Source organism: Bacillus rossius, chromosome 13 (genome assembly GCF_032445375.1).
Source record: "Bacillus rossius redtenbacheri isolate Brsri chromosome 13, Brsri_v3, whole genome shotgun sequence".
Taxonomy (NCBI): Eukaryota; Metazoa; Arthropoda; class Insecta; order Phasmatodea; family Bacillidae; genus Bacillus; species Bacillus rossius.
This window is the reverse complement of record NC_086340.1, coordinates 45132674-45150328: the sequence shown is the minus strand read 5'-3', so window position 1 is coordinate 45150328 and position 17655 is coordinate 45132674. Positions and strand designations below refer to the sequence as shown.

The 17655-nt window shown below is 41.6% G+C and overlaps 2 protein-coding genes across 9 annotated transcripts in view; both read right to left on the bottom strand.

Moving 5' to 3' along the window:
* LOC134538507 (neurocalcin homolog) overlaps positions 1-17655 on the bottom strand; it is a 586036-nt gene that overhangs the window by 131039 nt on the left and 437342 nt on the right. The gene's annotated exons all lie outside the window — the stretch shown is intronic.
* Positions 1-17655, bottom strand: part of LOC134538505 (neuronal calcium sensor 2) — a 560474-nt gene that overhangs the window by 105664 nt on the left and 437155 nt on the right. For all 8 annotated transcript variants that reach the window (XM_063379883.1, XM_063379884.1, XM_063379885.1 and 5 more), the window contains one exon: positions 10566-10709. In XM_063379883.1, coding sequence (XP_063235953.1) covers positions 10566-10709 — 144 coding nt within the window. The remainder of the gene's footprint in view (positions 1-10565; positions 10710-17655) is intronic.

Here is a 17655-nt window from a genome sequence, read left to right as displayed (position 1 = left end):
TGACTTTACATCTATTTGACCATGTACCTCTTCTCTGTACTTTTCGCGTCAGAAACGTTTCACAACCATTTTTCAAGATAACGTTGCATTAAAATTCGACCTTGAAGTTTTACTCTCATCGCGCCCATGGAAGTTTCACTTCAAAAACCATTAGAAATGTAGAAAAAACAATACATGTACGAAAGTAAAAATCAAATAATTCTTAATTAAATACATGTTAGGGAAGTAATACCATCACAAAGCAATGGTGAGTTTAATAAATTTATGAAGCCCCAAATTTTGTAGTCGAAAATCACTTAGAAACTATATATATAATGATATAATTAAATATGTAACAATTGGTGTAAGTTAAAAGTATATTACAAACGGTTGTAATTTTTTTTCATCATATTTTCAAACATATATAAAACTCGGCAAATATTTTTATTAACATGTAGTTAGACATTCTAGGGGACGCACTACAACGCCAAAATACCACAACGCCAAAATACCACAACGCCGAAATGCCAAATTGACCACAACGCCGAAATACCACAACGCCGACAGCTAGAAAACTGCTGTGTACCAGAACGCCGAAATACACTAACGCCGAAAAATGTCATTGCAGGACTGCCACAAAGGTTAGGTTAGGTTATAATAGGTTAGGTTAGAATAGGTTAGGTTAGACTAGGTTAGGTTAGACTAGGTTAGGTTAGACTAGGTTAGGTTACGCTAGGCTAGGCTAGGTTAGGCTAGGTTAGGCTAGGCTAGGTTAGGATAGGATAAGCTAGGTTAAGTTACGTTATATTACGCTAGGTTAGGTTAGGTTAGGTTAGGTAAGGTTAGGTTTGATTGTGGTATTTCGGCGTTAAGCAACATTTAAGAAACACACACAAATTAATTCAGTTGTTATTTCGGCGTTGTGGTACACAGCAGTTTTCTAGCTGTCAGCGTTGTGGTCAATTTTCACATTCAGCGTTATGGTATTTTGGCGTTGTGGTACAGTCGGCGTTGTGGTACAGTCGGCGTTGTGGTCAATTTTGACATTCGGCGTTACGGTATTTCGGCGTTGTGGTAACGACCCAAAATTCTATGGATTATTTTGGAACATATTACAGCTTATTTGCCTTACGCCTTTAACGAATACTAAAATTATAATACATCGATTAAAGGTAGGCCTATATTAGTTACGTTTTAGTGTGTGTAACGATCACTTACTTGGAATAATAGATTTTTTCTTCCTATCGATATTTTCTATTGTTAGAAGCGCTATCGAGTCAACTCGAAGTCCGGATGTAACGATAAACTAAAGCTGGCCGCACAATAATAAAAAAAAAAGTTTCAGTAAAAGTAGATCGTGCGCACAATAATTGACGCCATGTTTTATAATCTACTGATTCGCAACAGCGCAAAGGACGACCGTGTGCATGGAAGAGAGGTCGTGCGCGAAGAATGGAGATTCATATATTTTATTTCTGTTACGGTCGCAAGCCGCAACAGCTAACGAAAGTTGAGTACTAAGATAATTTGGCGGGACTAGAGAACTGATTATATTTATCAATCATATTGTGACAAGAAATTATAGAGATACTGCAATATTTGGATGTAATACCTGTTTTAAAAATTAATTAATGCTATTATTCATAAAACGTCAATTGCAATTAATGTAAAAATTTTTTTTTAATGTTTCATGGTTACAATGGTGAATTAAAAATTTTACACGACCCAAATTAATTAATCTGATGAAATTTGTATTCACAAAACACTGGCCAGATGTCACAGGATAAACATTCGGTAATTACTACCGTTAATTACTAACACTACCAACAGATGTCGGATATATGTCGGGAATTTTCACTGGTTAGAATTAACAATACGATTAAAAAGTTTAACGGATTTCGCACAGGTCGAGTGTACAGGTGGTGTAGTGTTCACAGGTCGAGTGTACAGGTGGTGTGCGCAGGTAGTGTGCGCAGGTCGTGTGCGCAGGTCGTGTGCACAGGTAGTATGGGCAGGTGGTGTGCACAAGTAGTGTTCACAGGTCGAGTGTACAGGTGGTGTAGTGTTCACAGGTCGAGTGTACAGGTGGTGTGCGCAGGTAGTGTGCGCAGGTCGTGTGCACAGGTAGTATGGGCAAGTGGTGTGCACAAGTAGTGTTCACAGGTCGAGTGTACAGGTGGTGTAGTGTTCACAGGTCGAGTGTACAGGTGGTGTGCGCAGGTAGTGTGCGCAGGTCGTGTGCGCAGGTAGTGTGCGCAGGTCGTGTGCACAGGTAGTATGGGCAGGTGGTGTGCACAAGTAGTGTTCACAGGTCGAGTGTACAGGTGGTGTAGTGTTCACAGGTCGAGTGTACAGGTGGTGTAGTGTTCACAGGTCGAGTGTACAGGTGGTGTAGTGTTCACAGGTCGAGTGTACAGGTGGTGTAGTGTTCACAGGTCGAGTGTACAGGTGGTGTAGTGTTCACAGGTCGAGTGTACAGGTGGTGTAGTGTTCACAGGTCGAGTGTACAGGTGGTGTAGTGTTCACAGGTCGAGTGTACAGGTGGTGTAGTGTTCACAGGTCGAGTGTACAGGTGGTGTAGTGTTCACAGGTCGAGTGTACAGGTGGTGTAGTGTTCACAGGTCGAGTGTACAGGTGGTGTAGTGTTCACAGGTCGAGTGTACAGGTGGTGTAGTGTTCACAGGTCGAGTGTACAGGTGGTGTAGTGTTCACAGGTCGAGTGTACAGGTGGTGTAGTGTTCACAGGTCGAGTGTACAGGTGGTGTAGTGTTCACAGGTCGAGTGTACAGGTGGTGTAGTGTTCACAGGTCGAGTGTACAGGTGGTGTAGTGTTCACAGGTCGAGTGTACAGGTGGTGTGCACGGGTCGTGTGCACAGGTGGTGTCATGTGCACAGGTGGTGTGCACGGACCTATGCCTCAAGGCAGCCCGGCTGCCCGGTTGTGTGGCGTGACAAGGTCTCGGTATCGAGTGGACGGAGACTGCGTGTCGCCGTGGTACTGTCATCCCCGCCCCTCCCCCCAGGGACTGCCAACCAACAACACCGCCCCGGTCATCGTGGACTGCTGTCACGCAACCTCCTACCTCCGCCTGCTCATTCACCTTGTCCAAGTCCGGGTCCGGCGTGTCACCTGACTTGGAGGGCCTGAAGCCACTACTGACAAGGATCACCACGACCCCATCATCTCAGCCCAACAACGATATAGAGATCGTTCCTGTAAGGGAAGCCTTCTGTTCACAGACGAGAGAGCCAAAACCCGACGTTCATGCTTTTTTTTTCCGTATCTTTAATGTAGCTATCCTAACCAAATCAACCGTCCACAATGTTTTAAAGTATTTATAATGTAGCTTACCTGACCTAACTGACCATTAGTATCCTTTTATCAACACCGCCATATTTATTTTCAATGAACAAAAAACAAAAACCTAAGATGCACGATCGGGCGTTTGGCTCTCTCGTCTGTGAAAAGATGGCTTCCCTTCCTGTAAACGATGATGCAACACACGCTTCGCTCGAGTCGACCGAGGTTCACACACTTCCAATCTGCGACACAAGGCGGCAGCAGTGTCTAGTGAATGTCACTTGCGTTTCTATTGGTGAGCTGGAACGATCTATCGATTGTTAAAATGGCTGATCCGGTTACCACAAGTTAGCAGCTAATGCTGCCTCTGATGATTTATAATAACGGCTGACAAACTCATACGTACTGTTATTGACAATCTTTATTAGAATTCCCAAGTAGTCTGAAATATGAATAGGTTTTGTTTTACAAAAAAAAAAACCTGAATTAATATTGAAAGTCGTTTCAATGGAATAAAAACCTTAAAAAACCATAAACTAAAATAACTAGAATTTAAATAAGTGAAACTTCGGGTACTTTATGTGGTAAGTAGTTGTAACATTGCAAAACGCAGCACTATTCATTAATGCTATGATATAACTGAAATTTGTAAATTATTATCTAATGTTCACCCCAATTAATAAAAAAAACTTGAATACAGGTCGTAAAAATTCCAGAAATATCTGATAACCGTAAGTCGAGCCAAGGTCATCGTTATGAACAAACTGGACAGTCGGTTTGTCACAAATATGCCAATGGTCTTCGTTCGATCTTCATACACGTTACGCGGTGTAAGTAATCAACCACAATTACGATGGACATGCACAGTTTCATTTCCATTCACAACCACGCGCACTAGTATGGCGAGAAGTTTGAGCAAACTGTTATTAAGTCACATTCAGGGACATGTTCCAGTTCCGAAGCGGTAAGAACAGTCGATATCCGAATATACGTTGGCGCGCTTTCTGATCAATTGACAGCTAATTGAAGATCGTGAGATATACTGAGGAGACCGGGTCTGCGACATAACAATTAAACTGCAATAAACGCTGAGCTGGCTTTGCCATGTCACGTATCCAGATTCTACAGTTTTACTTCTATATTTGCTTCTACCCCTATACTGTGGAAATGAAAAGTTACTTTAACTAAGTAAGATGAGAAGCCTTCATTTCACATCAGAAGAGAGATACACACCCGAAGTTCCCCGAAGTTCATGCTCGGTTTTTTTTTTTTCCCGTTCTATCTCATTGTGTAAACCGGTGTGGCATTAAATTTTGCGGTCGATTAGGATAGGTTAGCTACATTATAAATACTTTAAAACATTGTGGATGGTTGGTTATATTAGGTAAGTATAGCTACATTAAAAATACTGTAAAATCATTTTATGGTTGCTGAGCAAATAACTTTTTAATATGTAGCTATCCAGGGCTAGGAAACCGTTTACATGATTTCACAGTATCTTTAATGTAGCTATCCTAACCAAATCAACCGACCACAATGTTTTAAAGTATTTATAATGTAGCTAACCTAACATTTTACAATGAACAAAAAAAAACCGAAGATGCACGATCGGGCGTTTGGCTCTCTCGTCTGTGAAAAGAAGGCTTCCCAAATAAGAGGCTATTAACCTAACATAGCACGAAAGGCTCGACTACAGAGACTACAGAGTCTGGTGCAAGCAGAGCGACGTGTGTTAATGTAGAGGGAGGTGGGGAAGCAAGGCGAAGCAGCGACGGGATACAACGGGAGAGCCTCCATGATGAACACGTGCACCACGTGTGTGCCGACCCACCAGCACGAGGAGTGCTGCTCCAGTGAGCAGGGGGCGACATGCGCTGCGAGAGACAAACAGACAGAGAGAGAGAGTCAGGGAGTGACAGGGACAAAGAGAAACACACACACACAGACACACACAGGCATAGAGAGAAACAGGGACAGAGAGAGACGGAGAGAGCAAGAGGTGGAGGGCTCCGGGCTGCAACACTGCAACACCCGGTCGCTGGTCCACTTCTTGTGACCTCGCGGGGAGAACAGGCAGCAGCTATCCCGCCAGGCCGCTATCCCGCCAGGCCGCTGTTCGCCAGGCCGCTGTTCGCCAGGCCGCTGTTCGCCACACGAACAGCGGCGAGTCGGCGACCACATCCACCCACGAACCCAACCACAGCCTGTCAAAGCCTTTAGGAAGTACATCACGGCCTAGCTGAACACGTTTAGAATAAACTGGAAACAAAATATCGTCAGCACCAACAATCATTCCGCGCGACGATTTCCCACCACGCTAGTCACAAGTCGCTTTGTACAGCATGTCCCAAAACTCAACGTCTAGCCGAGAACCGCTAATAGACACAAGGATTGCGGTTCTGACTCAAAAAATCAAAATTTCAAAAAAGTGTCTTAGTTTTTAAGTTTTAGAAAATGTTTTCACAACCTTTAAAATTCACAACTGCACCCAATTTATAAAATACTGTTACAAGAAATTTGTGTTACGCAATCATAAATACTGCTACTTACTATCGATAACAATTCAAAATAAAATTCTATACTTTTCGAGTATTCTGACATCCGTTCACTGGCACATTTTTGGCGCCTCTTTTGATGGTTTATTTCCACGCTGCCTTTGATAATACCTCTTATCTGTTTCTGCCTTTTTTTTAAAATTATTTTTAGTCATGATAGTAAATCACATCTCCAGCGGTATAAGATGAAAGAACAAAAAAAAACGTTCTAATCGAATATAAATTACACTTAAGTCTATCTCAAGCCTGTAAGTCCTTTTGACATTTTAAATTACAGTGTTCGCATACCAAAAATAAACTACACTTATAAAGATAACCTATTAAGCCCTTTTTACAATTTCAATCACATAAAAATGAATGATTCTTATAAAGTAAATTGCACAAATCAATAAATCTTATGTCACACACAAATGAATTTCAGATACTTAAAAAAAAAGGTAGCGTCAATCGTTAGCCTTTACGAGAATTCCGCAACATCACCGCTGCGCCATTTCCACCTCTCCCCTGCCTTCTCCTCATACCGGCCGTCACAACTAGCATAAAGCATGCTGCGCTACGTACCTAATCCTCTCCCATTTGCTATTTTCACATTCGACCGCTAGTGTGTGCGTTGTTGTGGTTCCCTCACCACGTTCTTAAATATTCCCCTCATACGATCGGAATTTTCGTAACGCTCGAAAACTGTAGCCCCCTCAGTAAAATCCCAATTATCACCATGGTTACACATTTTCTATGCATGAGATTTCCGTTCCATTCACGAAATTACTCCTACCAAAAGCCGAATACCGAGAGCTAAGATGCTACACATAAAAAATTGGTTGTCTGTAAAGTCGGTTTACGGACGATAGTTTAACGTGACAACGTCATAACAAAACATTGATGAAATGATTGCATACTTTTTTGAATAAAATTTAATCATTTTTATTGAATTATCACTATTTTGTATGGATACAAAGGAGTGAAATGAAATCTACAGTTTAATTGATAATATTACATTTATTTGCACTCATTAATTCAAATATGTTTATTACTTTAACGAAGAGATTATTTTGACTATAACTTTTATACATGTTTGCTATTTAACTTCTTCCAATATGTGTTATTCTGTTAAGGATAGGACGATGATAGGAAAAGTAGGAAACGAATGGGAGTGTTTCAAGTTTAATGTGCCTCGAAAAAGTCAAATCGATGGTTGTTCCAATCGAGTGGAAGAGAGATAGATGCGGCGCAAGCGTACAATGAGCGTAACGGGACATTTTTTCGTGCGTGCAGCCGATGTTCATCGATTTATTAGACGTCACGTCAAAAAAATAACATAAGGCACTAAATTCCATCGCCGTAAATAACAGCACGAGCGCATAGAAACAACTTCCAAAGACAAATTTATTATTTACATTTTGTTACTGGCCAGTTTTCTTTTGCATTTAGCAGATTCCTTTTATTAAACCTACTTAACTTTGTTATCTGTTGTTTTTGTTAACTTAACACTGGATTTAAAATCTACCAGTGAATAAGTAAATACGCGCTACAAATCAGACTTATTTTCTTTCATGTTCATTTCTATCAGACATCCTGTTATTACTAGATGAACCCTTCGATCCAATTAAATGCAGGTTGCAAATGAGCGTCTGCATACTTTCACTAAATTTAATTTGTTATATGCCGTTTTCCTTCTCATGCACTCTTTTCACTTCAACTGCTCATCTGACAGCTGGACACACATTCAAACCTCCAGGGAAGCAGCGCCACATCAGTGTGAATAATGGACGAGAGGTTCAGACCCCTGCCCACCCGGGCACACACGCGGTGCGCAAAGCTTCAGGAAAAACAACGCGATTTGCAAACTACTCAACATATCCGAGTGGAGGTCTACTTTCGAAAAGCATTTAAGAGTTCGCTGAGGGCCGAAAAGTACTTTTGATTTCGGATTAAGCTTTTAAACTGTATTTTTAGAAGAGTTGAAATGACTAAAACGCGTGTTTTCAGAGTAATTTTTTGGCGTAAAACAACCGGTACAGATTATTGAAAGCACTTAAGGGACTTGCATTACACCTTTATCTTCATTTCTTCACCATGCAATTTGTTTTCCTGTGACGACGAGAAGACTGCGCGTCAGTTCACAGCCTTGTGCTTAGAGGCGACACCGCGCTAGAAGCAAGCATCGCGCTTATCATCCCGCCTCACTGACACACATACACTCCTGACGAGGCGGTCCCCCTAAGACGCTAGATTAACAATTATGTCATGAGATCTGTGGTCCGCAAAGTTTCTCAGCTTAGAAGTACTTATTTTAACAATAACAGTGATTAAATTAAAAGTGACTTTGAGGTACACATTGTTCATTAACAACTATAAGCTACAAAAAAAATATTTTGGAAGTAGTACAAATTAACATGTTCATCGTTATTATAAATGTACGCCACAATGCAGTAAAATTAACTGGCAGTTGTGGTAAATATGCACATGCTTGGTTATTACGAAGTAAAAATACATCTACAGCTATAACACATTTACCACACAACAGCAACTAAATTTTAACAGTTTTGATAGTGTTTTTTTACTTGAGTACAAAAGTAAAAATACACGAACATATGAATGTGTAAAATTACACTGACATTGTTGGAGAGACTTCTGCCACATGGTTTGTGTATAATTACGAAATTTTTACAGATTATTAACACCACATTTATTCAACTGGTAAGAAAAAAAACCGCTAACGTAAAATATTAGTGTTATTTTACTAACATTTTCCATTTCTTTGAAACCAAACAGCAGCTGAGATGAGCGATGGTAGAACCACAGATTAAACCAATATGACTATGTATCCATTGAAGTAACGTTCCGAGAATTTTGTGAACTATGTTCAGCCCCTTTTGTTTAAAATTTCTGGTGAAAAGGCAACGTTTATGCCATCCATTCTTAACACCTAGACTGCGGTGTGTTTCAAGCGTGGTCTATCCTCGAGACGAAGTAGTTTGTTTATACACTAACTTATTTTTACCCTCGCAAACAGCTCCATTAAAAAAAACATACAAGGCACAGTAAACCTTAAAAAAAAGTTTTAAGATTCACTGATATGCGAGTATACTCCATAACTGTCAGAGAGACATTGGTTTAAAATTAATTTTTCAAAGGCGTTCCCGTTAAAGTCTTGATACATTTAAGGTAGGCTATTCAGCCCAAAGACACATTCGATCCCTATAGTACTGGCATACACCCCTGTTGAAATTAGCCTCCAGTACTACTACGACATAACAACCGACACACAAATGACCAGAAACATTTAAATAAATAAAACGTAGCTGAGAACCACTATTTTTTTTTATATATAATTCAACCCATTAAAATCATGGGACATTACTGGTACGGTATAACAGCTTGATTCTATGAGATTTTTTTTTCCAGTAATTATTTATAACTGCTTTAGAGCTTTCGCGGTGATTGTGTGTATCCCAAACACAATCTATTTAGTTACTGTAAATTATTTTAAATAATATATGTTGTCACATAAAAGGAATTTGCGACCTTAAACTATGAACTACATACAAAAAATAAATACATTTTTATGGTCAATAAGTTTTCCTCTGAAAATTAAAGATAATCACAAATAAAAGTATTTTTTAAATAAAATAAATCATTAGTTTATAAAATATTTCAAGTACTTTAAGAGTGTTTGTGAAGCCCCTACATAAAACGTTTACTTTCAATTGAATCAAATCTTTGGTAAATCCACAAGGTTTAATGAATTGCATCATTGAGAGGAATGAATTAATATGATTTATCTGTATCTTAGAGGCATAAGTCACTGTGTAAATTTTTGAGCAAAACGCGCTTTTAATCACAGATTTAAACATCGTTTGACATTCTTTCTATTGGTATACAACACAAAAATCTATGATATGTCAAAATTTTCCATATTTTGGGTAGAAAATAGTGGAGTATATAAGTGAAGAACTGTTTGAATTTTTTTAAACAGTTCTCTTGAATGATATGGTTTTTATGACATAGTGCCTCATACCCTGAGGTACCGATATCATGAAAAATGGCTTTGACGTAGGGCAAAGTACAGTTTAAGGTACTAAAGACACTAGTAAATAATTACTTTAAACAATTTCTTGGTTACATTTTTTTAAAACTTTCTTCATGCAAAATTTTGTTAAGATGTACGAATTGGTATTAAAAAATAAAATTTACAATAGTACAACTAGGTATCCTTTAATACTTAGTTTTAATTTATAATCATAAAAATAAAATACGAAAACTTAAAAAATACGCATTAAAATTGCGACAATTCTTAGTTAACATTGAAATGTAGAGATAGCGCAAATATCGTCACACCGTAGACACACAAAAAATTGAAAAATAAAAGTATTTCGTGGTGAAATTTTTACTGTTAGTTCTTAAATGTTGATTCAGCTCAATAAGAACGAGATTTGTTTGTAGGAAGAATTTAAAGATTGATTTATGTCGTTTAAGCAAAAACTATTATACACATATACAGTAGTGTTATAATATGTTTTTGAAAATGTTTCAAGTTAATTTTGTTTTAATATATATATATAAACTGGATTCCAAAATACTTGAAAGATAGCGCCACGCTATGATTATTCATTATAAAAATTAAAGCATGCCTTTTAAATCCCGTTAAGGCTGAAATTACGTAATCATCATTTCAGGCAACACATTAAGCCATCCCAAGGTCGTGGTCGAAGCCACGTGCTGGTCCTTACCTTGAAATCGATGTAACCATTCTTGTCCATGTCGAATGTGCGGAACACGTGGTCGCAAAACTCTTCCGCGTTTCCGTTCGGGAAGAACGTCTTGTACATGTCGACGAATTTGGCGGGCGTCAACCTCCCGTTTGGACAGTCTTGCTGCAACAGACACAACCTCACTGCAGATAGTCTGCAAGAAACACTCAAACAACCTCAGTGCAGATAGTCTACAAGATACACTCAACACAACGCCACTGCAGATAGTCTGCAAGAAACACTCAACAAAACCTCACTGCAGATAGTCTGCATACACTCAACACAACCTGACTGCAGATAGTCTGCAAGAAACACTCAACACAACCTCCCTGCAGATAGTCTGCAAGAAACACTCAACACAACCTGACTGCAGATAGTCTGCAAGAAGCACTCAACACAAACTCCCTGCAGCTAGTCTGCAAGAAACACTCAACACAACCTCCCTGCTGATAGTCTGCAAGAAACAGTCAACACAATCTCACTGCAGATATACTGCCAGAAACACTCAACACAACCAGACGGCAGATAGTCTGCAAGAAACACTCAACACAAACTCCCTGCAGATAGTGTGCAAGAAACACTCAACACAACCTCCCTGCAGATAGTCTGCAAGAAACAGTCAACACAATCTCACTGCAGATATACTGCCAGAAACACTCAACACAACCAGACGGCAGATAGTCTGAAAGAAACACTCAAACAACCTCAGTGCAGATAGCCTGCAAGAAACACTCAACACAACCTGACTGCAGATAGTCTGCAAGAAACACTCAACACAACCTCCCTGCAGATAGTCTGCAAGAAACACTCAACACAACCTCCCTGCAGATAGTCTGCAAGAAACACTCAACACAACCTCCCTGCAGATAGTCTGCAAGAAACAGTCAACACAATCTCACTGCAGATATACTGCCAGAAACACTCAACACAACCAGACGGCAGATAGTCTGAAAGAAACACTCAAACAACCTCAGTGCAGATAGCCTGCAAGAAACACTCAACACAACCTCACTGCAGATAGTCTGCATACACTCAACACAACCTCACTGCAGATAGTCTGCAAGAAACACTCAACACAACCTCCCTGCAGATAGTCTGCAAGAAACACTCAACACAACCTCCCTGCAGATAGCCTGCATACACTCAACACAACCTGACTGCAGATAGTCTGCAAGAAACACTCAACACAACCTCACTGCAGATATACTGCCAGAAACACTCAACACAACCAGACGGCAGATAGTCTGAAAGAAACACTCAAACAACCTCACTGCAGATAGCCTGCAATAAACACTCAACACAACCTGACTGCAGATAGTCTGCAAGAAACACTCAACACAAACTCCCTGCAGATAGTCTGCAAGAAACACTCAACACAACCTCCCTGCAGATAGTCTGCAAGAAACAGTCAACACAATCTCACTGCAGATATACTGCCAGAAACACTCAACACAACCAGACAGCAGATAGTCTGAAAGAAACACTCAAACAACCTCAGTGCAGATAGCCTGCAAGAAACACTCAACACAACCTCACTGCAGATAGTCTGCATACACTCAACACAACCTCACTGCAGATAGTCTGCAAGAAACACTCAACACAACCTCCCTGCAGATAGTCTGCAAGAAACACTCAACACAACCTCCCTGCAGATAGCCTGCAAGAAACACTCAACACAAACTCCCTGCAGATAGTCTGCAAGAAACACTCAACACAACCTCCCTGCAGATAGTCTGCAAGAAACACTCAACACAACCTCCCTGCAGATAGTCTGCAAGAAACACTCAACACAACCTCCCTGCAGATAGTCTGCAAGAAACACTCAACACAAACTCCCTGCAGATAGTCTGCAAGAAACACTCAACACAACCTCCCTGCAGATAGTCTGCAAGAAACACTCAACACAACCTCCCTGCAGATAGTCTGCAAGAAACACTCAACACAACCTCCCTGCAGATAGTCTGCAAGAAACACTCAACACAACCTCCCTGCAGATAGTCTGCAAGAAACACTCAACAAAACCTCACTGCAGATAGTCTGCATACACTCAACACAACCTGACTGCAGATAGCCTGCAAGAAACACTCAACACAACCTCACTGCATATAGTCTGCAAGAAACACTCAACAAAACCTCACTGCAGATAGTCTGCATACACTCAACACAACCTGACTGCAGATAGCCTGCAAGAAACACTCAACACAACCTCACTGCAGATATACTGCCAGAAACACTCAACACAACCAGACGGCAGATAGTCTGCAAGAAACACTCAAACAACCTCAGTGCAGATAGCCTGCCAGAAACACTCAACACAACCAGACGGCAGATAGTCTGAAAGAAACACTCAAACAACCTCAGTGCAGATAGTCTGAAAGAAACACTCAAACAACCTCAGTGCAGATAGCCTGCAAGAAACACTCAACACAACCTGACTGCAGATAGCCTGCAAGAAACACTCAACACAACCTCACTGCAGATATACTGCCAGAAACACTCAACACAACCAGACGGCAGATAGTCTGAAAGAAACACTCAAACAACCTCAGTGCAGATAGCCTGCAAGAAACACTCAACACAACCTGACTGCAGATAGTCTGCAAGAAACACTCAACACAACCTCCCTGCAGATAGTCTGCAAGAAACACTCAACACAACCTCCCTGCAGATAGTCTGCAAGAAACACTCAACACAACCTCCCTGCAGATAGTCTGCAAGAAACACTCAACACAACCTCCCTGCAGATAGTCTGCAAGAAACACTCAACACAACCTCCCTGCAGATAGTCTGCAAGAAACACTCAACAAAACCTCACTGCAGATAGTCTGCATACACTCAACACAACCTGACTGCAGATAGCCTGCAAGAAACACTCAACACAACCTCACTGCATATAGTCTGCAAGAAACACTCAACAAAACCTCACTGCAGATAGTCTGCATACACTCAACACAACCTGACTGCAGATAGCCTGCAAGAAACACTCAACACAACCTCACTGCAGATAGTCTGAAAGAAACACTCAAACAACCTCAGTGCAGATAGCCTGCCAGAAACACTCAACACAACCAGACGGCAGATAGTCTGAAAGAAACACTCAAACAACCTCAGTGCAGATAGCCTGCAAGAAACACTCAATACAACCTGACTGCAGATAGCCTGCAAGAAACACTCAACACAACCTCACTGCAGATATACTGCCAGAAACACTCAACACAACCAGACGGCAGATAGTCTGAAAGAAACACTCAAACAACCTCAGTGCAGATAGCCTGCAAGAAACACTCAACACAACCTCACTGCATATAGTCTGCTAGAAACACTCAACACAACCTCACTGCAGATAGTCTGCAAGAAACACTCAACACAACCTCCCTGCAGATAGCCTGCAAGAAACACTCAACACAAACTCCCTGCAGATAGTCTGCAAGAAACACTCAACACAACCTCCCTGCAGATAGTCTGCAAGAAACACTCAACACAACCTCCCTGCAGATAGTCTGCAAGAAACACTCAACACAACCTCCCTGCAGATAGTCTGCAAGAAACACTCAACACAACCTCCCTGCAGATAGTCTGCAAGAAACACTCAACACAACCTCCCTGCAGATAGTCTGCAAGAAACACTCAACAAAACCTCACTGCAGATAGTCTGCATACACTCAACACAACCTGACTGCAGATAGCCTGCAAGAAACACTCAACACAACCTCACTGCATATAGTCTGCAAGAAACACTCAACAAAACCTCACTGCAGATAGTCTGCATACACTCAACACAACCTGACTGCAGATAGCCTGCAAGAAACACTCAACACAACCTCACTGCAGATATACTGCCAGAAACACTCAACACAACCAGACGGCAGATAGTCTGAAAGAAACACTCAAACAACCTCAGTGCAGATAGCCTGCAATAAACACTCAACACAACCTGACTGCAGATAGTCTGCAAGAAACACTCAACACAAACTCCCTGCAGATAGTCTGCAAGAAACACTCAACACAACCTCCCTGCAGATAGTCTGCAAGAAACAGTCAACACAATCTCACTGCAGATATACTGCCAGAAACACTCAACACAACCAGACGGCAGATAGTCTGAAAGAAACACTCAAACAACCTCAGTGCAGATAGCCTGCAAGAAACACTCAACACAACCTCACTGCAGATAGTCTGCATACACTCAACACAACCTCACTGCAGATAGTCTGCAAGAAACACTCAACACAACCTCCCTGCAGATAGTCTGCAAGAAACACTCAACACAACCTCCCTGCAGATAGCCTGCAAGAAACACTCAACACAAACTCCCTGCAGATAGTCTGCAAGAAACACTAAACACAACCTCCCTGCAGATAGTCTGCAAGAAACACTCAACACAACCTCCCTGCAGATAGTCTGCAAGAAACACTCAACACAACCTCCCTGCAGATAGTCTGCAAGAAACACTCAACACAAACTCCCTGCAGATAGTCTGCAAGAAACACTCAACACAACCTCCCTGCAGATAGTCTGCAAGAAACACTCAACACAACCTCCCTGCAGATAGTCTGCAAGAAACACTCAACACAACCTCCCTGCAGATAGTCTGCAAGAAACACTCAACACAACCTCCCTGCAGATAGTCTGCAAGAAACACTCAACAAAACCTCACTGCAGATAGTCTGCATACACTCAACACAACCTGACTGCAGATAGTCTGCAAGAAACACTCAACACAACCTCACTGCATATAGTCTGCAAGAAACACTCAACAAAACCTCACTGCAGATAGTCTGCATACACTCAACACAACCTGACTGCAGATAGCCTGCAAGAAACACTCAACACAACCTCACTGCAGATATACTGCCAGAAACACTCAACACAACCAGACGGCAGATAGTCTGAAAGAAACACTCAAACAACCTCAGTGCAGATAGCCTGCCAGAAACACTCAACACAACCAGACGCAGATAGTCTGAAAGAAACACTCAAACAACCTCAGTGCAGATAGTCTGAAAGAAACACTCAAACAACCTCAGTGCAGATAGCCTGCAAGAAACACTCAACACAACCTGACTGCAGATAGTCTGCAAGAAACACTCAACACAACCTCCCTGCAGATAGTCTGCAAGAAACACTCAACACAACCTCACTGCAGATATACTGCCAGAAACACTCAACACAACCAGACGGCAGATAGTCTGAAAGAAACACTCAAACAGCCTCAGTGCAGATAGCCTGCAATCAACACTCAACACAACCTGACTGCAGATAGTCTGCAAGAAACACTCAACACAAACTCCCTGCAGATAGTCTGCAAGAAACACTCAACACAACCTCCCTGCAGATAGTCTGCAAGAAACAGTCAACACAATCTCACTGCAGATATACTGCCAGAAACACTCAACACAACCAGACGGCAGATAGTCTGAAAGAAACACTCAAACAACCTCAGTGCAGATAGCCTGCAAGAAACACTCAACACAACCTCACTGCAGATAGTCTGCATACACTCAACACAACCTCACTGCAGATAGTCTGCAAGAAACACTCAACACAACCTCCCTGCAGATAGTCTGCAAGAAACACTCAACACAACCTCCCTGCAGATAGCCTGCAAGAAACATTCAACACAAACTCCCTGCAGATAGTCTGCAAGAAACACTAAACACAACCTCCCTGCAGATAGTCTGCAAGAAACACTCAACACAACCTCCCTGCAGATAGTCTGCAAGAAACACTCAACACAACCTCCCTGCAGATAGTCTGCAAGAAACACTCAACACAAACTCCCTGCAGATAGTCTGCAAGAAACACTCAACACAACCTCCCTGCAGATAGTCTGCAAGAAACACTCAACACAACCTCCCTGCAGATAGTCTGCAAGAAACACTCAACACAACCTCCCTGCAGATAGTCTGCAAGAAACACTCAACACAACCTCCCTGCAGATAGTCTGCAAGAAACACTCAACAAAACCTCACTGCAGATAGTCTGCATACACTCAACACAACCTGACTGCAGATAGCCTGCAAGAAACACTCAACACAACCTCACTGCATATAGTCTGCAAGAAACACTCAACAAAACCTCACTGCAGATAGTCTGCATACACTCAACACAACCTGACTGCAGATAGCCTGCAAGAAACACTCAACACAACCTCACTGCAGATATACTGCCAGAAACACTCAACACAACCAGACGGCAGATAGTCTGAAAGAAACACTCAAACAACCTCAGTGCAGATAGCCTGCCAGAAACACTCAACACAACCAGACGGCAGATAGTCTGAAAGAAACACTCAAACAACCTCAGTGCAGATAGTCTGAAAGAAACACTCAAACAACCTCAGTGCAGATAGCCTGCAAGAAACACTCAACACAACCTGACTGCAGATAGTCTGCAAGAAACACTCAACACAACCTCCCTGCAGATAGTCTGCAAGAAACACTCAACACAACCTCCCTGCAGATAGTCTGCAAGAAACACTCAACACAACCTCCCTGCAGATAGTCTGCAAGAAACACTCAACACAACCTCCCTGCAGATAGTCTGCAAGAAACACTCAACACAACCTCCCTGCAGATAGTCTGCAAGAAACACTCAACAAAACCTCACTGCAGATAGTCTGCATACACTCAACACAACCTGACTGCAGATAGCCTGCAAGAAACACTCAACACAACCTCACTGCATATAGTCTGCAAGAAACACTCAACAAAACCTCACTGCAGATAGTCTGCATACACTCAACACAACCTGACTGCAGATAGCCTGCAAGAAACACTCAACACAACCTCACTGCAGATATACTGCCATAAACACTCAACACAACCAGACGGCAGATAGTCTGAAAGAAACACTCAAACAACCTCAGTGCAGATAGCCTGCCAGAAACACTCAACACAACCAGACGGCAGATAGTCTGAAAGAAACACTCAAACAACCTCAGTGCAGATAGCCTGCAAGAAACACTCAACACAACCTGACTGCAGATAGCCTGCAAGAAACACTCAACACAACCTCACTGCAGATATACTGCCAGAAACACTCAACACAACCAGACGGCAGATAGTCT